Source organism: Haliaeetus leucocephalus, unplaced genomic scaffold (assembly GCF_000737465.1).
Source record: "Haliaeetus leucocephalus isolate CR32 unplaced genomic scaffold, Haliaeetus_leucocephalus-4.0 Scaffold339, whole genome shotgun sequence".
NCBI lineage: Eukaryota > Metazoa > Chordata > Aves > Accipitriformes > Accipitridae > Haliaeetus > Haliaeetus leucocephalus.
In genome coordinates, this window is record NW_010972775.1 from 3,032,013 (window position 1) to 3,055,980 (window position 23,968).

Genomic DNA, 23,968 nt, shown 5'->3' on the forward strand with positions numbered 1-23,968 from the left:
CACATAGTTCTATGTGTAGCTCAGCCACCTGGTTCTCAAGTTTCTCCACAGTTCTTGGCTTTACACAGTCCAGCCCTCCTGTGCTTTTGCTCTTAATTTATGAGTTATTTTTAATATCTCATTTTTTATAATGGCTGATAGTGTTGTATTTTTAAACTTAATTTTCTCAAGTCTTTATTAAATAACTCATAAGGCTCTTGCAGAGGGGTTTGAGACTGATGGAGTACTCATCTGGCTTCTCTGCAGTGTTTTCTATCTTCTGTGTTGTAGCTGACCTCTTACACTGGCTGCAATCCACTAGTTCTCTCATAAGTTACCTGCATCTGACACTACAGTGTTTTGTTTGTCTTTAGCTACTTTTTAGTAAGGTCCTTCATATCCTTTCTAATACTCTTTTGTATTTTGCTATCCACAAGTTACTTTGCTAAACTGAAATTGATGTATTTTTGGCAATATTGGTTTTTGCTGCATCAGGGGTTCAGCATAAAGATCTGTGGAGCCAGAGGTTGCAGTAGTCCAAGGGAGAGAGTTTTAAGTAAATTGAAGTTGCAGAATTGATGAATTCAATAATACAGTGATGATATACACTGTTTTCATTCTCAAGCTGTGCTCAGCGGAAGGATAACCACTGCTGTTACTGGGTTTTGTAACTATAGAAGCAGTATAATGTTTTTCAGGTATTTCTTTTTTCTTTGTTGTGAATACATTTTGGAGAGGTTTAGTAAAGGTTTGGTAAAGTTTATTCTTCTAGATGATTCCATGTGCTTAAACAATGGGCAAAAAAGATCAAAGGGCAGTGAGCCCAGGAAAGGTAAATCAAAGATAATGGGATTGGTCAAGGTATAGTCGTAGGGGTGCATTTTTAATATGTTGTGAAGGGCTTAATTCTCATAACTTTGCTAAAATAGAGTTGGGACAAACTTAAGTGCACTGAAATTGAGGACTTTTAAATTTTTTTTTTAAATTATAATTATCATGCTTGTTCCTGTCAGCTGATGTGCTTACCCTTAATTTGCTGCTAGATCTTGGAATGTTGTACACAGCCCTTTTTAGGAAGCAAGGTAAACAAACTAATTATAAGTCTGGCTTATCTTACTGGGTTTTTCTTTTTAAAAGGTAAAAAATGAAAACTCATTTTCTGTGCAAGTAAAGTATACCTAAAGAATATACTGTGCTACATTGTCTGAATGATCATTGTAACATGATCATATTTATATATGTCCAAATACTCATTATAAATTTAAGTTTTATTAATGCTAAATGATGATTTTTCCAAAAGGGAAAAAAAATTTTTTATTAGTTTTCTCCAGTTAAGAATCTCTTCTTATTGGAACTCAGAAGAGTTCATATTCAAATACATGCCTTGGCTGCTCTATTGGGCCTCAGCACCAAATGTGAGAGCTTGTCCTTATTACTGTTTTTTGTGTTCTCAGTGTGATGATGCAGAATCTAATCAGATTACCTGGGCAGATCCTGAGGGTATTTCTTGCCTTTTCCCTGATCTGTGGCATTATCTGTTTGGGTTAGGTAAATCGTAAAGAAATGCCTGTTTTCTTCTGAAGCGTTACAGATTGTCTAGCCCTAGGCAGGTTTTTGCTCCAGTTCATTGGTTATTTCCATGAAGTTTTATTCTTGCAAGTTTTAGGTAGAAAAAACATATTCAAGGGTTTCCTTCACTAACTTAGTTTTATGAAATATTTATGTAATTTAAACTCATTTTAAAGGAGAGAAAATACAGTGTGAGAGGTTAAAAACAGAATCAGTTTGAAGTTGTTTTCCTGATTGTTTCATACTGTCTTGGAGCAAGTTTGCAACTAGGCTTTTTTTTCAGTACTTCGGGTGGAAGTGATTCTGTTCTCTCCATCCATCATACCCCTTATATCTTAGCAGCATAGTACCATGGTGCTGAAGAGTGGTTCTAAAGTATGTTGGCAACTTTTTAGTCAAGGTCATTGCCTTCTCAATATCCACTGCAGATTCATTGCATTTTCTGCAGAACTGTCATTTTATGGCCTTGGACAGTTACCAGGGCACTCGGTTCTAACTGGAAGGAAAAAAATCAAAACTATCTGCAACAAGATAGAACTTTTCTTTTTTAACAGAAATGATAATGCCTAGCATTTATGGAAATCTCCATCTGTGCTGTCTGCCATAGTCACAGTTCTGGCTTGTTACAACAATGATCCAATATTAGTGAATATTAGTCCACTTTGGGAATAAAATTGTGGCAGTCCATAATGCCATTCGCCAGTATTTAATTTCACATTTTTCCCTGGCATACCTCCTGTGAAGTAAGTGCCATGACTGAACTGGGCATCACACTTAAGAGTCAGGGTCTATTTCTTGATCTTTCACCAAATTGTTGAGTCACTGTTCCTCTCTACAAAAATCTGTATTATAAAATACTCGTTCTGCGCTACTCACGTTTTTTAATATTGATACTTCAGCTTTTATTTCCAAACTCTGCTGTGGTGCTATATAGCGCTTTTTGTTGTTGTTCTTGATATACATTTCATTAATTAAAGTGCTGCAAGGTTATTCAAAGCACAGTGCTGCTGGTTACTGAATGTAAACAAGTGTGTTTCTCAACATGCCTTCAAATTGGGACCATGACTTCTCTGGCTGTGAAGCTCTTCTCTCTGCGTTGTATTTCATGTATCTAACAGATGTTGCAGTTAGCTTCACTTGGGGTTTTGCTCCCCTTTGAAGTTGGACGAATAATGTAAAATTTAAGATGACATTTTTTTTATGGCATGAAGGAGAAAAAAAAACTAATTAGCACGTCACATCTGTTTGTGGTCCCAGTTATCTGTGCTAGATGGTTCAGTGGGCCTAAGTCAGTAAGTCTTGACACTCTCTGGGAGATTGAGTGTTTCCACAGCCCATTGCGACCCAAGCAGAACCATATGTGTGAAGTTGGAGCATTTTGGTTTTCCCAAAAAGTCTTTTAAAATGTTTATAATTATGTTAAAGTTTAAAAGAAACAGAAATCAGATACTGGCAAAGAATAACCATCACTTTATTCTTGTTATGTTAGACTTGCACTGTTGTTTATGATGATCAGTGACTGTCCAGATCCCTATAAGTGGTTCAGACGAAACCACAAAGCCATAGTGGTTTTGTGGTGTTCGGGCACTCCTATATGCGAAACCTAGGTTGGATTCACATTGCTGATTTTTTCAGTCTGAGGACATACCTGTCAATGGTGAGAGGTTCATGGGTTGTTCAGTAGCAATTTATTGGACTGTTGTCCGATAAGAAGGCTGATCAATGCAATTTATTCTGCAGCATAAAAATTGCAGGCCCATTTTCATGGATAGCAGTGCTAAAGCTAAATGCCTTTTCCCTGGAGGAGGACAGACAAAAGGAAATCTGTACCAAGTATCTAGTGATCTAAGAAGAGATCCAAGAGTGATAGCATTACGGTTACAAATGATGAAATGCACACTTGTGCATATTGCTCAGTAATATGGCAGGCATTCATTTAAGGGGAGTTTTTTTGCAGCGTACAGCATTGAAAACACATGTCTAATAGGTGCATTCATTTTAATATGCTCATTCATTGAGCAGGCCTGATTAATTAGTGCGTGTCACCATCTGGTACTTACTGAGACTATTCATTTTTAAAATGTTGAAATTGTAGGGAATGTTGCACACCAATTAAGTTCCTTTTAATTGGATTATGTTAGTATAAAGTATTACTGGAGAAGGCCTTCATTGTGATTCAGCCAGCATACATCTAAAGGAGACTCGCCAGCCTGAAATTACTTAGAACAAAGGGAAAATGCCTGAAATGCATGTTTATTACTATCTTTGTGCACTCGGCAAAGATGATGTCAACAAATAAAAGCCACAAAAATACTTCTGCATTTCTATGCAAGGTTCAGTTTCCTGATGTGGATATCTCAGCTGATTACTTCGTCATCTTTGCACTGCAACTCTGAATCTGTCATTTTCTCCCTCTGACCTGGAAAGTGAAATATGCTTTTGTGTTTCTGTTTGTTTGACGTCAGCCTAACATGGCCAGACTGAGCCTTCCTGCATGCAGTTGTGCATCAGCTGAAAGGAGGAGCATTATTGTCATTTACACAAAGAGTGATTTGGCCTTTAAAGCTGATAAACTATCTGTGCTGATTCAACCATTTAGTGAATGAAGTATCACGATCTGCTGGCTGCAACACCACATTAGGAGCAGAACTTGTCCTGTCACTGACTCACTTGGTGAATTTAAGTTACTTAATGTGACTGCACTGCAATGTTTCCATGTATAAATTGTGAGTAGTTAATGTTTATCAACCTAAGTAAAAGGCTTTGAGATATAGGGATGAAATGCACAATGTTGATATTGTGTATTTACTGTTAATGCTCTTTTTAGAAGCCTAATGCTGTTTTGTATTTAATATCCAAGGTTATTATTGCCTTGATTTTGCGGAGATTGTGTATCTTCAAGTAAGTTCTGTCATCCAAACTAGTCATTTCAGAAGAGCTAGGAGCTCTGCACATTCCCTCTTGTTCCTTAGCAGTTACCTGGGCTGTCATGGAAGCTGGGAAGTTATGGAAGAAAGAAACCTAATCGCTAGCAGCTTAAGAGATCTGATGTGTGACTGCCTGGATCTCTTGTTGACCTTTTTTGTTTTGGAGAGTAGGGTAAGAGTCTAGAAATGAACAACGTCAGGAAAATTTTTTCTTGTTGTACTTGTGTGCATTTTCATTATCTTCAGTGGACTCTGCTGCCCTCTACCAATTTGCAGCTGCTGTTAACAGCAATGGAAGCAATAGCCTGAACACGTGAAGTATGTTTTACATTTTTTAATATTGAAAGAAGACTTCATATCTGTTATCACTCATAATCACTCTCACTACAGTTATCACTCATAATAGCAAGTCTGTAGTTGAAACAGTAAATATATTTTCTTTAAAGGGAGAAGAAAACATCAGAAAAAAAATGTACAATGAAGAAACTGCCTGAATCTTTTTTAGAATGCAAATACTTGTTTAGATATATAAAGGTCACTATGAATTTAATTTGTAGTAGCACAGGAGTTGTTCTGATTTCAAAGTATGAAAGTAGCACAATGTTGGAATTCTTTGGTTGCTCTCTTAAGGTACATTTCCTCTTGTTTGAAGGTGCTCATTTCCCCTTTGTTACAGCTGCAGGCAGCGTCAAAGCATGCTACAGGAACTGCTCATCTGCATGTGCGGAAGCCAACTGGAAACCCAGCTGTAGTTTATAATGCTGAGAAAAGTCAGTGGCACTTGTCTGTTTCACAGACTGTGTCAAAAGTCATGTTGGAGAGCATGGTTGTGTTTAAGCCATTTCCATTAGGTGTTGAAGAGCAAAAGATCTAAAATATCTCTACAGGTCTTATGTATCTTCTGTGCACAAGTTGCATGTCTGCATTTACAATGGACCTGTCAGCATGTATTTTATTTTCAAGTTAAATTGCTGCAGGTGGTACTCCTGGAACGTGGGATATATGTTTGCACAGAGCTACGACAATGCCATAGTTTTTACTCTGGAGCATTGTGTTGTGGTTCTGTTAAGTTTCCTATAGTTTACATTCATATGTTGAGTGTAGGACTCACTTGAGTTAGAGGAGAACTGATTAGTATCGGTGTATGTGAGCAAATGAGAGTGCATACAGCCAGCGGTAAAACATAGAAATGTAGTCATATGAAGGTGTGCAATAGAGTGCTTTCTCATTTCTACCCCAGCGTTATTAGCAGAAAATGCTTAGTCTGGAAGGCCATAAAGCTGTCTGGTTTGTGATAGGATTCTAGAGCAAGTGAGCTTATGCAGTTTCGGAGAAATAATATCACCCAGTTAAATCTTAAAAACCACACACATACACACTAACCCTTTTGTTTAAATTGTTTCTTCAGAGGTTTTATGTAATGGAGAAATATTTTCCAAGAAAACATCTAGATTAGATTCCCATTAGTGTAACTTTACTCCTTTTATTTGTTAAATACATGAAAAGAAGGAGCTAACCAGAGTATAAAATTCTAGTATGTGCACTCATTCTTGTGCTCTCTCTCTCTGTCTGATTTTAGGAGAATTATTTCTTAATGTAATTTTTCTGCTTACAATATATGGGCTTGCAAAGTCTTGAAGCAACAAATCTTGGCAGAGACCAAAAAAATACAAAGGCATTTTACTTCGTATATATAAAACAAAGGCTGAAAGCTTGGGCAGATCTCTATCTGGCAGACTTTCTATCTCTTAGGTCATAGAGAGAAAGCTTTTGGCACTGATTTTTTTGGCAAAAAGCTTTGTCTGGAAATGTATTTAGTCAATGTATGAAATATGATAGCCCTAGTACCATGAATGTGTCTGAAGATCCTCTTAATAGAGTTAGACTTCAGCCCCATCTGGTGTTAGAACAGGATTGCTATATTATAGTTTTCCAGCACAGGACAGCCCTTTGCCAAAACACAGAACAGTATGTGAGGAGACTGACAAATTCATACAAGTGTCAGTTTTACTAATGGTTTCTATTGTTTGCTACACTGATGGAAAGCAGTTGTGCCCATGGTGAATTCCAGCATAGCCGTGCTGCTGCCGGCTTACTAGCCATGGGCTCTATAGAGAGCTGCATCTTTAACTGAATGGGTTTATTAATACCCTTTCAGTGTACCTGTGTGATCAGCAAGTATACTTTTACCTGAAGCCTGTAAGAATATAAAATCATTGATTTTCAATGCCTGTGTTTACAGAAGTATCAGTGGACATACGGATTCTTTCACCTCAGTAAAATGTCTCTAATAATTTGAGTTATGCAACAGTGACGAAGAGACCAGAGTTGTGGATTGGCTTAGAAGGCTTAAAATCTTCAGGCATTAATTCATGAAAGTCTCAAATCCTGGATACTGCAATGACTGTAAAGCACAGCAGATTCATGTTTGGTTTTTACTTAAGGCTGATCGTTTCAGGAAATAAAAAGGTTTGCTTTGAAAGAGATTTTCAATTCTTTTTCAGTTGTTATTTCTGGAGGGGTTAGGTAGAAAAGCTACACGTGAAACAAATCAGGGACTAAAATCCATAGCTTTGTTGTGAGGATATGAGAACGGTTTATTGCCACTATTGTAAGCTAAAGGAGAAGAAACAGTGACTTTCTAGAGAGCTTTCCCTACCATTTTTTATCTGACTGTCCTGGTTTCAGCTGGGATGTAGTTAACTGTCTTCCTAGTAGCTGGTACAGTGCTATGTTTTGAGTTCAGTATGTGAAGAATGTTGATAACACTGGTGTTTTCAGTTGTTGCTCAGTAGTGTTTAGACTATAGTCAAGGATTTTTCAGCTTCTCATGCCCAGCCAGGGCACCTGACCCGAACTGGCCAACAGTGTATTCCATACCATGTGACGTCCCATCTAGTTTAGGAACTGGGAAGTGGGGGGCAGGGATTCGCCACTCGGGGACTGGCTGGGTGTCGGTCGGCGGGGGGTGAGCAATTGCCCTGCGCATCACTTGTACATTTCAATCCTTTTATTACTACTGTTGTCATTTTATTAGTGTTATCATTATCATTATTAGTTTCTTCTTTTCTGTTCTATTAAACCGTTCTTATCTCAACCCAGGAGTTTTACTTCTTTTCCTGATTTTCTCCCCCATCCCACTGGATGGGGGGGAGTGAGTGAGCGGCTGCGTGGTGCTTAGTTGCTGGCTGGGGTTAAACCATGACACTGACTTTTCCAGGATAGCAGTCCAGCCTGTCCCTTCAACCAAAATACCTGTCCAGTTATAATTTCACTCTGATTTAAAAAGTGCTAAAATGGCAGAGTTTGGAATTGCTTGAATATATTTTGTCAGTTAAGCTGAGCTCATTTACATTTGAAGCTAAAACACATGATCTCAACTGCATTTAGGAGAGTAAGCATACTCTTACTTTCCTGTCTCATGTTTAAGTAGTTATGTTGAAAGCAATGTGCACTAATCTTCCGTTTTATATCCTCTTCCTAGCTTTTTTTTTACTGGGCAAAATTAAAGGTCAATGGTCCTGAACTAGACAAGAAAATTATTCTAAATTCTCAGTCATTGCCATTTCTCTCACTCTTTCTCTGCTTTCAGTAATACAGGGCTTAGCTGCCAAAGTTTTAATTCTTTCTGTATGAGAAGAGTGATATTTGCAACTTTTTTTGTGTTACGTAGTTTTGTAAATTTAGGTAGAAAGAGCTAAGACATCAGCAAAAGGCTACTTGCTTATTCCAAGTTGTTAATAGTGTAGAAAATATAAGTATAATGAACAACCTGTTTTTTCCCCGTTCTTATCTTCATTCTCTTTTCTGTTTCAGAATGATCGCTGCTCAAAACAGTAGCTATACTAAGTGAACAGAGTGGAAACATATGGATGAAATTCTTACCATGCACTGAACAGCACAGCATCAAGCGCAACACTCTGGGAAAATGTCTGCTTGCAACACTTTCACTGAACACGTCTGGAAACCTGGTGAATGTAAGAACTGCTTCAAGCCCAAAAGCTTGCATCAGTTACCCCCAGTATCTGAAAAAAAAACCCTCTCACATGGAAATCTGAAATCCAATGCAAACCAAAGTAACAGCCATCGTGGGAGAAATACAGGAAATTTCCGACCACCTGTGGCAAAGAAACCCACTATAGCTGTGAAACCCACCATGATGGTAGTAGATGGACAGGGTGTATGTGGTGAAATCAGCACACCAGATCATTGCGAGAATAAATCAGTGCCTGCAGGTTGGAACCGAAACAAAGCTGTCTTGAACAAAAAAACACTGAACAATAATAATGAAAATGAAATTGAAGGTTATAGCCATGTCCAAAGGCCTTATGGCAATAATGATAGTGTAGGTAAGATACCGAATAACAATAATAATGGACTGACAGAAGTTTTGAAGGAGATTGCGGGTTTGGATACCACACCTCAGCTAACTGGAAATGATATGAACTCAAGAGAAACCTTTTTGGGAAGAATAAATAATTGTTATAAAAGATCATTAGAAAGAAAGATCCCTCCAAGCTGCATGATGGGTGGAATGAAGGATTCACACAGTAAGCATGTTATTCTGAGTGGAAGCACTGAAGTAATAAGTAATGAAGGTGGACGTTTCTGTTATCCAGAGTTCTCTAGCGGAGATGAGAGTGAGGATGACACGTTTTTTGGCAGCATGCAAGAAGAGCATGAGAGCTGGGACGAAAGTGATGAAGAGTTGCTAGCAATGGAAATTCGTATGAGGGGCCAACCTCGCTTTGCTAATTTTAGAGCTAACACCCTATCTCCTGTTCAGTTCTGTGTTGACAAAAAATGGAATACTGTGCCCCTTAGAAACAAGTCTCTCCAGCGGATCTGTGCAGTAGATTATGACGACAGTTACGATGAAATTTTAAATGGTTATGGTGAAGAGACTGTGATTCTTTATGGGCAAGAGAGCATGCAGAGCATGGTATCTTCTGATTCTACATCTCCTGATTCTTCTTTGACTGAAGAGTCTCGTTCTGGAACAACCAGCAGTTCTTCACAGAAGCTCTGTAATGGAGGGTTATCTCCTAGTACTCCTCAGGACCTCAAATTGATTGAACCAGAATATGAAAGTCTTTGTGATAATCAACAAGTGCAGGATGTGTCAAAAGCTCCCAGAAATGTTCCAAAAAGTCTAGAAACTCACAAGGCAGTCCTTGCGCTTCGACTGGAAGAGAAGGATGGCAAAATTGCTGTGCAGACTGATAAGCAAGAGAATAAAAGTTCTTCAGATATTTCTGGACAAGCTGTAACTATAAATTTGGTGCCTGTGGAAGAGCAGGCTAAACCTTACAGGGTGGTGAATATGGAACAACCAGTTTGCAAGCCCTATACCATAGTAGATGTATCAGCTGCCATGACCAATGAATGTAAGGAGAATCAGACTGAAACCTTAGAAACCAAAAATACATCGTCTAACCCAAGCTCACCAGTAACTCCAGGCACACCTATTACATCTTCTGTAGCATCACCTGTACGAGTAAATACTAATCTGAAAAAATCCAGTGCAATCAGGTATCAAGAGGTGTGGACTTCTAGTACTAGTCCGAGACAGAAGATACCTAAGGTGGAGTTAATTGCTAACAGCTCAGGACCTTCTGTTCCTCCCAGGAAGACAAGCCACAAGTCAGCCCCTACTTCACCTACAGCTACAAACATTTCTTCAAAAACTATCCCGGTTAAGTCTCCCAATTTATCTGAGATAAAATTCAACAGCTACAATAATGCTGGCATGCCACCTTTTCCTATTATCATTCATGATGAGCCCACTTATGCTAAGAGTTCAAAAAATGCTATTAAAGTTCCCATTGTAATCAACCCAAATGCATATGATAACCTGGCTATCTATAAAAGTTTTCTAGGGACCAGTGGAGAGCTATCCATCAAAGATAAAACTACTAGTGTAATAAGCCACACATACGAAGAAATAGAAACAGAAAGCAAAATGACTGAAGCCATAGGAAGTAAACCCACTGAATTTTCCCAAGCGAAGGGAGTGACTAATAGCTCTGAATGCAGGCTGGGTTCTGTGGCTCAGAAGGTCCAAGAGTTTAATAGCTGTCTCAGTAAAAGTCCGATATCACCACAGAGAAGTCATAGTTCTGACCACAGCTCCCCATCAAGAGTTCAAAAGACAACACAAGAGCCTGCAGCAAAAATAGACGTAACACCAGAGGCTTCTGTTGGCAGCAGCAGCGGTAGAGAGAATGCAAGCACGGTGCTTTCACAGATTGTGGCTTCTATCCAGCCTCCACAGTCTCCTCCAGAAACGCCTCAGTCTGGACCCAAGTCTTGTAGCGTAGAAGAACTGTATTCCTTACCCCCTGATGCAGATGCTACTAAAAACACCCTGGTACGACCCAAATCTCTGTTTACGTCACAGTCTGAGATAGAGTCATCCAAGACAGTGGAAAACACTGCCATTAAAATGCAGAAAGATTCACTTTCACAGCCAGTTGCCACTCACTCTCCAAAGCTAGTGAGAGCCACCCCAAATACCACAAGTCCCAAAACAGAGCAAGCACCGCCCTTTCCTCCTCCACGGTCCACTTCTTCACCCTATCATGCAAGTAACTTGTTGCAAAGACATTTCAGCAATTGGACCAAACCAAACAGTCCCACCAGGTCAACAGAGGCTGAGTCAATCCTTCATTCAGAAGGTCGGCGAGCTGCTGATGCGAAACCCAAACGCTGGATATCGTTTAAGAGCTTCTTCCGCCGCAGGAAAACTGATGATGAGGAAGACAAAGAGAAAGAAAGAGAGAAAGGAAAATTGGTGGGTCTTGATGGAACTGTTATACATATGCTCCCCCCTCCTCCAGTTCAACGTCATCACTGGTTCAGTGAGGCAAAATCAGACTCCAGTGAGAAGCCGTCGATAGTTTTCATGTATAGATGTGAACCGGCACAAGCTGAACCAAAGGCTGATCATCAAAACAAGAGTGGAGCAGAGTTTGCTATCACAGATGCACTAGCAAAAGACAAAGGAGAAATGCAGGAAAAGTCTCCAGAGAGCTCTGAACAGAAAATAGCGACCCATTCATCACCACCTCAGATTCCCAAGAAAATCCCCAGGTAATCTGCTAATCTTTTTTAGTCACTTATTCAGTTGTGAACTGTCTTGTATATACTGCTGAAAAGGGGAGAAATTAAGTGTAATTACATTAAGTGTAATTTTTTCAAAGTGTATTTATTTTAGGTAACATAAAGCATATTTTTTAAATCTTTGCATTACACTGGATATCAGAAAAGATTTTAAAAAAAATTATTAGAAACAGTACCTGGTATTTGGAGTTTGTATTGCAGGTTCACTAATATGTCACAATAGCCATGTCACGTTGAATCAGATACATTTCCTGAATGTCTAGTTTAAGAAAGTGTTCTTATGTTAGGGAAACTAAAGAATTTCTCTGCAAAAATAGAAGGCAACTATAGAAAAGTATAATAGAAATTAAAAAATCCGTGACTCATAAAAGGTGGTGTGCTAACTTTGTCTCACATACCCAAGAATACAAGAGATGCTAATTAACTTGATGCTACACTGCAACGTTACTGCAGCACTCCCAAAATAAACCATGTAAAAAAGTAATAATAGATTATAAAATAATCTATCTCCATTTTGCAAGGCCTTTAGTGATGAATATACTTTGCCCCCTAACAGTATTGGATTCAGCAGACCTGGTCATTCCATTTCTGCCTGACAATTTTATTCAGTGATTTAATTTTTTTTTTTTTTTTTAAATCAGCGTTTACTAAAATGATTCATTGTTTCAATTTCTGTGAAACTATTTGGCCAGCAGATACTTACTTCACTCCTGTAAGTTCATGGTAATTGAACATTTTAGGTGTGTCTCTTGGTTTAAAGGTCTGTTTGTTCCCTTATTAAGGGTACACATGCTTTCCTGGTTGTCTCTGAACACAAAGAACCATGTTTACTTTCAGATATGCATTGTTTTCAACATACCACTGAGTTCCTATAGCTCATGACAGTGCATAACCTAAGAGAGCTGGAGACAATTGTTGCAGTCAGTCAGGTGGGCATAGTATGCATTTCACTGGGTACAGACCACAGCTGTGGATGTATTAGAACTATGTCTTCCAATGTTATTATACAAACCAATTCCAAAATAGCTTCAAACTTGCATTAATTCATTATAATAACCTAGTGGTAGGAGATTAAAAATTTTAAAAGTTTTAGCTATGTGTGAGCCTCAGAAAATGTATCATGGCAGTATTCTTTGTTTTTCTTTCTCCGTTGTCTATACAAGAAAGTTGCAATGATTTTTAGTTAAAATGGTTTAAAAGTTGACTTAAACTAATAGATAGCTCTGTGTGAGCATAGTTTGAGTTTACCATAAACTGATTGCTGCTTGTCTTAAAGTAAAATAACTATGTCTTAAACTAACCAAGAGTGACTATTTGCACCAAGTGTAATTAAATCACTTTTATATCACATCTTGGGAACACTGATGTAGCATTCTCATGAAGATCAGGACTACTTTTCAGACAGTTTACCTTTTGTCAGACATGGACAGTTTGGGGTTTGAAACGTAAGGTGGTGATAGGGTTTATTACAGTATGATGTAAAGCCAGTTTCTGTAGATTTACATTTGAAGTAATTGCCTCAAATACAAGATAGGATGGTCTCCAAAACCGTAGTGTATTGTCTGTTTCTGCAGACTTGCATGAACTGCAAGCTCAGGGTCAAGAATTTTACTTAAAAACAAAAAGAGTACATGAACATAACAAGTAGAGTTTAAAAAAAATGCCAGTACAAATTGTGGGTGATGGTTTCAGAAACATTAGGCACTTTCACAAACTATTAAAGTCAGTAGGAGCTGTAAGCATTCAGCATTTCTGCAAGATGTACAGTACCACAGTAATACAGGGGTGTGGGTGAAGGCAAAAGGGGGTTTCCCCTGTATTTACAGTGCATAATACAGTTTAAGGCTGAAGACAGTGGGGAATGTACCCAGGGCTAGAATAACCCTTGATAGGAGTCTAGTCTCTCTAGACTTACCCCAAATTAAATGGGGAGAAGTAGGCAGCTTTAGAGAGCAAGTTAAAGAACTGGAGAAGTTTGTGCTCTCAATCGCCCTTAGAGCAACTCATTTCTTCTATTATCTCCAGGGGAACCTAGAGAAAATGAGGTTGTACCAACATTTTTTATTTTTTTTTAGCAGCATTACCAAATACGTTGCCATCAGGAGATTCACTTGCTCCCACCTCCTTAGTGCCCCACTCTTGTGCTGGCGAGACAGTTCATGTGGTCATCTGTGGTGAACCAGACTGGGGGAGTGCTCCAAGTGAAAAATAGCTTTGCAGTTATTTGTCAGCCAGATCAATTTGCTGATGTGACAAAGGGACCAGTCAGGAAGGAGCAGCTGCTTATCTCTGTGGTAAAGGGGCAATAACAGGTTAATGGCTGCGGTCATAGTTGGCACATGTTCTTGGACTATGACAGAGATGGTGCTGTTACAATGCTTTATATTTTTGCACTATTACTGGAATACCTTCTGCCCTTACTATTGAAGGCAATCGGTCATTCTGCCCTGTCTCATTCACTTATTCCAAAAAGTATTTTTACTCTGTATTTTTCTGCAAGTCATGATGATATTGGTGAAAACCATATCTCACAATTTTCCCTGGTGAAAACTGGTATTTTCCAAATGTTAGAATTGGAATTTCTTCTTTCTAACAGTATTGTTCTATGGTTTCTACAAATTTCAAAGAAAATACACTGAGGTGCTGAGAAATACGTTGTGGGAACACTGGCCAATGGATATCTTTATCCTTCAGTTATTATATTCAGTTACCTTAATGCAATTTGATGCCTTATTTGGGTTTTTTACTTAATTTTTAATATTGTTAAGGAGACCAAGTGAAACCTTATAGTGCCAGAAAATGAAGGTTTTTTTATTTAAGGATTTTGGCTTTTGTTTTTAATATCCCAGTAGGCGAGAATCAGGATTGTCAACTTTCATTTTTGCACAAGCAGGAGACCTAACAGATGAGATGCTGTACTTGTTCTGTGTTAACTCTTTAGGTATTAGTAAGAGGTTAGTGTTAATTCAGGCTAAAATACGTGCATGGAAAAGACGTTTAAAATCTTCAGTTAAGCTTGCAGAGGCTTAGAGGAAAACAGAAGACATGAAGATGGCAGTCAATGAACGTGACACTTTCTAACTCAAAATGCCAACAACAGTAAGCTCACTGAAAAACCAAACCAATGACCTGGAAAATAAGATAAGCTTTAAAAATGTCAAGTTACTGGAGGGGGGTCTTGAAAGCAGATTAAACGAAGATACAATATTTCCTTACCTTGCAATGGATTACAGAACTGCTAAAGATTGATACCATAATGACAAAACAAGGCTGAAGATATTTAAAGTTATCACTATAAAGGTCAGTTTTTCCCTTTGAATGGCACTTGCAAAATACTTTCTTTGGAAGGCTGAAAACTATCTCTCTGTTACGCAAAAGAACTTGGTTTTGTTTTATCCATGTGATTGTTTCTTTCTGTTTGATGCCAGGATGCACATATGGTCATTCAAAAGGAGCTAGCAAATACTAATGTATTAAATTTACCAAAAATTTGTAGCTAGATTAATTTTTGCTAAAAATCAGTAGTCACATCAGCTTTATCATTAACTGCAATGAAAATCAGGTGTTCTTAGAACACCTGTAGTTCACAATGCAGCAGTTGTTCTCAAGCAAAACCTAAAATTGACCTCTAAAAATGATAACATGACGCTATTTCTGGCCTAAGTCACTGTAATTGATGAAGGTGGTACAGCACAGTTTTTGAACAGAAGTTTAAAAAAAAGATTCTTCAAAGGCTTTGTTATTTAGTGGATCAGACTGTTGCTCTTAGAGTTTCACAAGATAAAGGTTTCTCTTCTTCATTGAGAGATCACTGCTCATACCCAGTACCAGCTTTTTAGATTGAGACGTTTCCTAAAAGAAAACTGTAGCACAGCATTCTGATTCTTCCTTTCCTATCTCCATAAACCACATCAGAGCTGAACTAAAACCTCATTCAGCACTGTTTTAGGTGGCAGTGCCTTTGTAAATCAAGGTACAACTGATTTGTGCAGAGCCATTTCAATTTCAGTTATGTATTAAACTGAATAGTTTCCTTTCATAGCTACAAGTCAGCCATAACTTTCTTTTATAGGATCTTTGGGTCAGACTTGGATGAACTAAAGATAAAACTGTATGTTTACTGAAATACTTCCTTCAAGTAGTGAGGTCTGTATATTCATTCCATTCTCGTTTAGGTAAGAAAGGACTCCTTCATAGCTAAGGTTTAGGAATTACATTGGTAATCCCAAATGACATTAACTTTGTCAAAGGGATTTGCGCTCGTACAAGTTCTGTTGTTCATAGCTACGGAAGATCACTATCCTATTGTTGTATCTTCCTTCCAAAATGAGTGAAATGCTTATACATATTTTAAAGATTTGTTTTGAATGTTTTTCTTAAAAAGCATGCTTCTCCATTGCAGTTACACACTACATCAGTAATTTGCATTCTTTTAAGGCTTTTTTGTTGTTGTTAAAATAGCCTCTGGGCATTTCACTGGACACTTTCATGGGTTCTATACTTATCAGAGGACATAGATATTAAAGCTTTTGAAATTGTCTTGTTATTCTTCAAATCTTACCCCAGTGCTGTGCTCATAGTACAAATAGTTCCCCTTAAATAACTTCCAGCCAGATTACTGCTCCTGAAATTAAAATAAATGTGAGTGACAGATGAGAATCTTTTAGAAAACTGGCCAAAAACTTGCACAGTTCCTGCCTGCCATGGAAGCTTTTCAGTAGTGTAAGTGATCCTCAATTTCATTCTGTTGTGCTGATTGTCTTGAGCTTGCTGACGACTGTTCACACTGTTTGCTTTAAATTACAGTAAGCCAAATGTGATTTCAAGAATCTGAGTTAGACATTGAATTTCCATATACAGGCAATGGAGAAAGACAGTTCCGGTGAGGTGATTTAGAGCACCAAGACTTAAAAGGCCCCAAATGGATTATCTCTTCAGTGGGTTTTTTAGTCATTTCTGTTATGCCGCTGTTACTTAAGGAAAAAAATACAGGTGACTGGGGCTGGGGGTGTGCCACAGTGCACATCATCTGTGGCCCGGACCTTGAGAACCTGAACAGCATAGGAAATGGAGCTTACATGTAGGCTCTCTTAATTCAGTGGGACAGGAGCCATGAAATTACTCTGAGTGCTCTGTATATCTAGAGGAATATGAATGTTGTAACAGATTACTTGGTAAAAACAAATGGAATCTTTGTTCTTCAAAAATGTAGTCATATATTAAGATCAGGATCACATTCAGAGAAAGGCAGGAATAACCACCACTGCCACATTCCACTTTCTCAATCATTGATCCAATCCTGCAGATTCCACAGCTGCTTCAGAAATGACTTGAGAAGGGAACAAAATATTTTAAATCACAGTAGGGCTCTGTTAGAACAAAGTCCTTCCCAGTTTAGAGGACCTCTTGTGTAAGTCTTAAGGTAAGGTTCTCACCTGACTCCAAAACCTTTTAGGTGTAGCTTGGTGAGGAGAACTCAAGGATGTTATACCTGAAAAGAAAAGTATTGCTTGAGCAAGTCTAGTGAAATGGGAGAAATTCTCACCTGAAAAGTTCAGGTGGGACTGTCAACTCCCCCTTCTCCCCAAATCTATCTTGATTTGCTTTATTCTAGATATCAGCAAGGTTTATTTACCTTACTCAGCAGTGTTCAACAGTGCTTTTAAGAGCATTAACCATGTATCTTACCCTGTTTCATCAATGAAAAACTTACGTGAGATTTTTCTCTAGAACATCTCTATGCTAACAGAATTAGAAATTATGCATGTTCATTAAGCAAGATGCTTGGTAACATTTTATGTGAAGATTTGTAAACACCAAGGACTGTTAAAGAATCAAGTAGAAGGGATTTACCATTTATTACTTTATAAATTTAGATTAAGAAATAGTAAATCATGTATTATTGTTCTTAACTCCTCTAATACTGTTTGTAAAATGGAAAGACTGAGAACTTAAAATGGATAAAGAAAAATGCCCTTTTTTGTAATGCACAGTTAATCTGTGGAACTCATCGCCGTTAAGTTTCACTGACACTAAAGAGCTTAGCAGGATGTCTTTACTGGATTATCAAATGTGTTCCCTTTATCTATGCAAACACCGCATTATACAAGATTTAAAAATATATATATAAAAATTCTCACGCTTCAGGACTAAGCCAACTTCTAAACAATAAGAATTAGGAATAAACTTTATGGCTTAGTTATTTCAGATTGTCACCTGAGAAGTTTCTTTCGCTTTCCTCTTAAGTGACTATTTCTGGCTAATGGTGGTGATAAGGACCTGAACTGCATGAGCCACTGGAATGGGTTTTCTGTACCCATAACGTACTCTGGTTGAAACCTGGGCATAGATCGTCTTTGCTCAGTGTTTTGCAGAAGTGGCCTGTGTTCTGAGTGGAAGTTCCTGTGTAAGGTGGCCTTTGACCACCCTCAAGCCATTAACCTCTTTGCATTTTTCCTCAAGCATTATTCAGTTAGTTTAGGCTTTATATTAGCTTTATTAGCTTAGAAGTGTAGGGCCTGAGGAGATCTCAAAGGGATCTCTGAAACTAAATATATCTACAAGTAACACAGATTTTTTTTGTGTGTCTGTGTAAAACTAAGTCATCTTCCTTGTCAGGCTCTCTCATCTCAAACTGTACGACTACCATTGATTATTGCTTTGCTGATGTCCACTCAGGGAGGAGAGCAGAGTCTCAGCTGGCTTGAAGGCCCCATCAGCTTTTCTCTCTGTTTCTGCCACTAATTTCTGCCACTTGGATTTATGCGCCGTCTTACACAGAACTGTACTCACTCAGCTTGACCTCTAGATCTGACCCTAATTCAGGAATGCACTCTCAGAATCACTTCTTTATAAGTATTCCACTTTATCTCCCTCATATTCGTTGCTGTTTATTAATCACTCTAATTGAGAAGGCATGCTCTGATTGGAGGAAAATACATGTCACACAATAGCTGTGATTCCACTGTCCTTACAAAAATTAACACACTACACAGGCTGCTTTCTGGGTTCTTACTATTCCCAAAAGACCGAGGCAAGTTAGACCACATCATCTTTTGGCTATCCTCCAAAAACTGTGAAGGAGGAGAGCCTGTGGGAAGGAGTTAGGGGCATTGGTCCCTGCAGAAAAAAAACACTTCTGAACCAATTTTGAGCTTGTGGACATGTGAATGACAAGTATGTGAATTCAGTGGGTTGTTATCTGAAGGACAGTCATTTTTCCAGAAAATTTTTTTGCTGCACATAATCTCAGCTTTTTAGGAAAACAAATGTGTTCTCTGTGTGCAGAGGGCTGCTCCCTCCATTAAGTGAATAGTTTAGTTTTGGCCACATGTGCCCAAGGAGCAGAGGTAGTTCATTTTCTATGAAGTTTGTTTTTGAAATAAAAAAGGGAAGAGAAAAAGGCTTGGACAGCGGAAGCTGTGCCCACTATGGTAAAAGCTAAATATGTGCTTTTATGCAAGGCATCAAAGAATCCATCCTGGCAAAATATCTATAAATATCCCAAATAAGGAGATAGCTTTAAGTATCACTTGCTATCAACAAGCAGATACAAAGTTATCAGGCTTTAATGGTTCTAATCTCAGAGCCCTTATTTAACAGCTGCTCTACTTTTCTTGAAAACTACTAGTTTTAACTGTTTAGACTATTTCATGAAGCAAAAGCAACTGGTAATTTGGTTCTTGTAGCTTACTGAGAGAGGATGTTTTTGCCTTTTGTTCCTTCTGTGTTCTGTCGGATTGGCTTTTTGCTCATTGAGTCACTGCACTGCGTGTGTATGCTTGATCTCTCTGTCTTTACTGTTAAGATACAGGGAAGCATTTTCCCACAGATTTCATGGTCTGACTTCTAATTACTGTGATTTTGAAAGTATTCAATTCAGACTCTAAAACTGGTTGGAATACAGATTTGAGATATTCACGTACTTTTTAACAGTAGGTTAGTCTAAGTTCTTAAAACTCTTCTTGAAATTTGAGCCTGCTTTTCCTTAACTAATTAACGTGACTAAGACCATAGTTGTCATACCAAAACAGTGATGTAGTAGACTGTGAACTATTTTTCATCCACGAAGGCAGTGGAAGAGTTAAGAAGGCAGGGCTGTAACTAACTGGTTTCCTGGGGCGCTCTGGCAAGTCCCTGGGACCAACCCCCTAAGGTAAATATTAAGGTGCAGTAGGTGTATCACTCTGTGCAGAGTTCAGCCCTGTTGCTTACAGCTTGCACAACTTGTAGCACATCAGAACACTGTGGAATCAATGGCTCGCCAGAGTTTCAAGACATGATTAAAAGACTCAAGAAGGCCCTGAAAGAATTTCCTTTAATGGGGAATTGTGTGAGTGAGTACAGTGGGTGAGTTGGTATTTTTTTCTTTCTTCCTTTCTAGCTGTTGGTTTACTTTGGCAAAATGCTTCTGAGCTTAGGTTAAGCGTATGTGCTTGCATGTGTCTGGTTTGGAGAATGAGTCTGTTCTGTACCTCACCAATTGATACTAAAAAAATTACTTTGAGATATGATAATTCCTGGTTTGTGGCAATGACAGAACTGTAAAGCTATTAGAACCTATTTCTTCTTAAAGAAAACATTCTTATTGAGGAATGCAGGTATGTATATGATTTACAGCAACTACAAGTCTTTAGTTTAATTTCTCATCATCTTGAGAGCCTTGTTACTGCTTTAATTTTATGTATGCTTTATTCTGAAATTATATTAGGTTAACTCTTTAATGTGGATATATTTATGGCACATGGAATGTTCTTCACACCATTCCTATGCATGGTACTAAAAATGAATAAAAAATTTTATGCTGATTAAAGATTACATCTTTTTGATCTTATGCCATTTTTTCTCTTTTACTAACAAGTTCTAATGAGTTTTGTTTGTGTCAGCCTGCAGTTAAAATCCAAGAGTCTGAGTAGAAACAGCATGCGCGCGCTGCACCGTATATGGGGTCTTGTACGGGAAGTACTGGCATGTTTTAATCTTTGTAGACTAGGATTGCTAGCAGACTGTGTATCATGATTTTTGGTATTTTGGCTTTGGCATAGAGAGACATGCCTATAATTTATGTTAACTCTTTGAGGATATAATCTCTCTTTCCACTATAAGGATTTGTATTACAGAACCTCAGCTGCTCTGCCTATTTAAAAATGCATAAATTTTGTTTCTGTCCACCAGAAGTTATATTAAGTTTTAAATCTTTAATACAGAAATTAAATATCTGTACAGCTATGTGATGTGGCGATCATCTTTTGAAGGAAGTGTGTTAGTCCTATCCCTTAAGGAAGTCACAAGTACTTAAAATTCTTGCTGTTCTATTTGATCAGGCTGTAATAATGAGAACTAGTGAACAGGACATATGCTTTTGAGATTTGGCCTATAATGAGTATTTGTTTCTGCAAGTAAGAGAGCATAAAGACACAGAAATATTTTTGCTCTGACATTTTATGTGGCATATTATTGATAATTGCTGCTATGCTTTCAATAGGATTGGGTTTTTTTAATAAACCTGAACATTTTTAAATTTTTTTTATACATATGTATATAAAAAACCCACATAATTTCTAAATCATACTGCAATAAATACATCCATGGAAAAAGACTGAATCTGTGATTTTCAGTTTTGTGCTATAAGCCATTACAGTTTGATTAAAACTTCATAGCTAAGAGCAAGCACAGAGGAATGTCTTCATGGCCTTTTGCAATTGGCCTAATGCATATGGATTTTAATCCTGGATAATTTTATATGGGAAGTAAAGTATTGGCTTAGATGAGCTACTAGTCTGTTTCCCAAAGTGTCTGTTTCCAAATTCTACCAGCAGATGAAAATGTATCATTAAAGTTTTATGCATTTATTAAGACTTAACAGCCCTTTTGCTATACTTTGGTATCTGTGATTAAAGCAAAATTGTTCTGATTGGTAAAAAGCACCTTAAACTCTGCTGCTGTCCTACGAGTCCTACACATTTTATGCAGAATCATGCCTGCGTATATATGTGTACATATGGTGATTGTAGTCAGCTGTAAAACATTTTATTATCCCTTTTGTATGAAAGGCATGAACTACTACATGTTACTATTTCAGTCAAAGGTTGTTTCTTCTTAAGGAAAATAAATATTGTAGAAAGTTGCTCTTAAAAAAGGGAGGGAGAAAGGACCTTATTTCTTTACCAGTTCATTCCCTTTCCTGAAGATATTTAATGGCTAATTCGGTATTTTGCCAGTAGGATCTAGCACCCAGCTTTGGTCTCCTGGTGATTTTGCTTTGTTTGTTTCAGTCAAGTGCCTGATGACACGACACTGGAGGATTTGTCCCCTCGTGTTCCTAGAGCTGTGTTCGTGAAGCAGGATAATGGCGGCAGTGCCTCGGTCATACCAGTATCATCTGTCCGTGTCCCACAAGGGGAGGAAGAAAAGGAAGAAGTTTCAAATTCTCCTGACTTAAATCCTTGCAGTGCTACATACAGCAATTTAGGTAAGTGTATTCTCACAGAAGAAAATTTAAATTAGACCAGATTTTTAATACCTTTCCAGGCTGTGAAGAACCTTGGCTTCTGAACAGCTCCATACACTTTCATAGGATTAGTTTTTAAAGACAAACTTTTTAATATTCATTTATAGAAAATAAAATGATGTTGTCTCATTGTGAGATACACAACTAAGAAAGCAAAGATTCAACAAACTCAAAGGTTTTCTTTCCTATGATTTTAAAACTATCTTTGACTTGCCCTTAATGATAAACATCTCAAATACTTTTAAAAGACACATTGTTTTATCTGTTGGAGGAATTTTTATCAGAGAGGTTTAAAATACAGAGCAAACTACCTATTTTTTTTTTAGAAACAATAAGTAGATTTCAATATTTTTTCCAAACTTCCAAACAAAAGATAGGACTTTTTATTTTAGAGGACCAATAACTGCTAAAATATTTGTAGTCATCTTTTGTTGACTACAAGCTTTCTTATCCTAGTCTGAAAGTTTACTTTTGCTCCTTCAGAAGAGTTTAAGATATGAATATCCTGAAGGTACTGCACAGTCCATTCAACTATCACTGAATTCCTGACTCATATTAGAGAGATGCATGTATGCAGGCCTTCTCTGGAAGATAAGTGAGCCAGACAAATAAGCATCTCTCGATCAGCCTAATTTTCTAAAGCATTTTGATTTGAAGTACTGCGAATTTAGGAATACCTACAGCCAAATTTTCTAAAAGAACAAAAATCTCTCACTTATTTATGTTCAAGGATATCTGAATATATGTTTTTCAGTAACACTCCAATCCTCTAAGCGTACGAATTTATTAAGCATTTGGACAAGAGTGAACTGACTGCATTGAGATGGCTCACAACTACAGGGGTTTGGCATGTCCACACAGGTTTGAAGGATCAAGGACTAAATTTTAAACCCTCAGGTGCATACATTCCTTAGACATTTAGTGATATTGTTGCATTTTTTTGCTTAACTGTGAATTAGTGGCAAACTTCTTAGTGTGTTCTGCTAATGAAACACTAATTAGGTATTGTTTATAAAACTTAAAGAGGAAAAAATATGCTGCCCAAGAGTGATACTAACGTCTACCAAGAAATTGTAACTTCAAGGAGGAAAACTAAAATTTATATTTTTATGGTGGAATTATTCAAAGTTCTAATGAATTATTTTCAATTCATTGAGATATACATATATATCTGTATCTATATATTTTCTGTATTTAGGATGTAGCTACATTACAGATAGAATCCAGGCAGTAGATCTAGCTACATCAAAACTATCTATAGCATGGTTAGCCCATGTTGCTAACCAGACTGACATATAAAACGATCAAGCTAAGGCGTAATTTAGTGTATGAAATATCACTTATTCCTCATGGTGAGATTGCTATTTTTTAGCCAGAGCGCTCATACATTCAAGGGATTACTTGCATTTCATGGCTGAAGTAATGATATTGTGAATATTCTGTTTAAACATTTGCTCAGTTTAGCTCAATTTTCTTATGCAAGATGTTACACCTGATGGCAGCTGCTTCATCATATACAGTTAGATATGCTTCTGTCCATAGATCTCTGTCCTTCCCGCAGCATCTCACAAACTGGGAGTAGTAAACTCATGGAAATGTAATCAAATATCGTTAAACACTGGAACAGGTTGCCCAGAGAAGTTGTGGAGTCTCCATGTGTGGAAATCACAAAACCCAACTGGACGTGGTCCTGGACAACCTGCTCCAGCCGACCCTGCCTAAGCAGGGAAGGTTGGACTTGACCATCTCAGGAGGCCCCCTCCAACCTAAATGCTTCTCTGTGATTCTCTGATCACTCCCATCAGTCCTTGTTTTTGTCAGTGTTGTTCCTGTGTTTGAATGCTCCTTTGTAAAACTGTAT

The 23,968-nt window shown here is 37.8% G+C and overlaps 1 protein-coding gene across 3 annotated transcripts in view; it reads left to right on the forward strand.

The window, feature by feature from the left end:
• Positions 1–23,968, forward strand: part of PEAK1 (pseudopodium-enriched atypical kinase 1) — a 72,566-nt gene that overhangs the window by 23,151 nt on the left and 25,447 nt on the right. For 2 of the 3 annotated variants that reach the window (XM_010571649.1, XM_010571650.1), the window contains exons 2-4: positions 8,292–11,567; positions 19,830–19,946; positions 21,872–22,068. In XM_010571649.1, the coding sequence (XP_010569951.1) occupies positions 8,404–11,567; positions 19,830–19,946; positions 21,872–22,068 (3,478 nt within the window). In that variant the 5' untranslated portion in view covers positions 8,292–8,403. The remainder of the gene's footprint in view (positions 1–8,291; positions 11,568–19,829; positions 19,947–21,871; positions 22,069–23,968) is intronic. The other variant, XM_010571651.1, reaches the window with a different exon arrangement.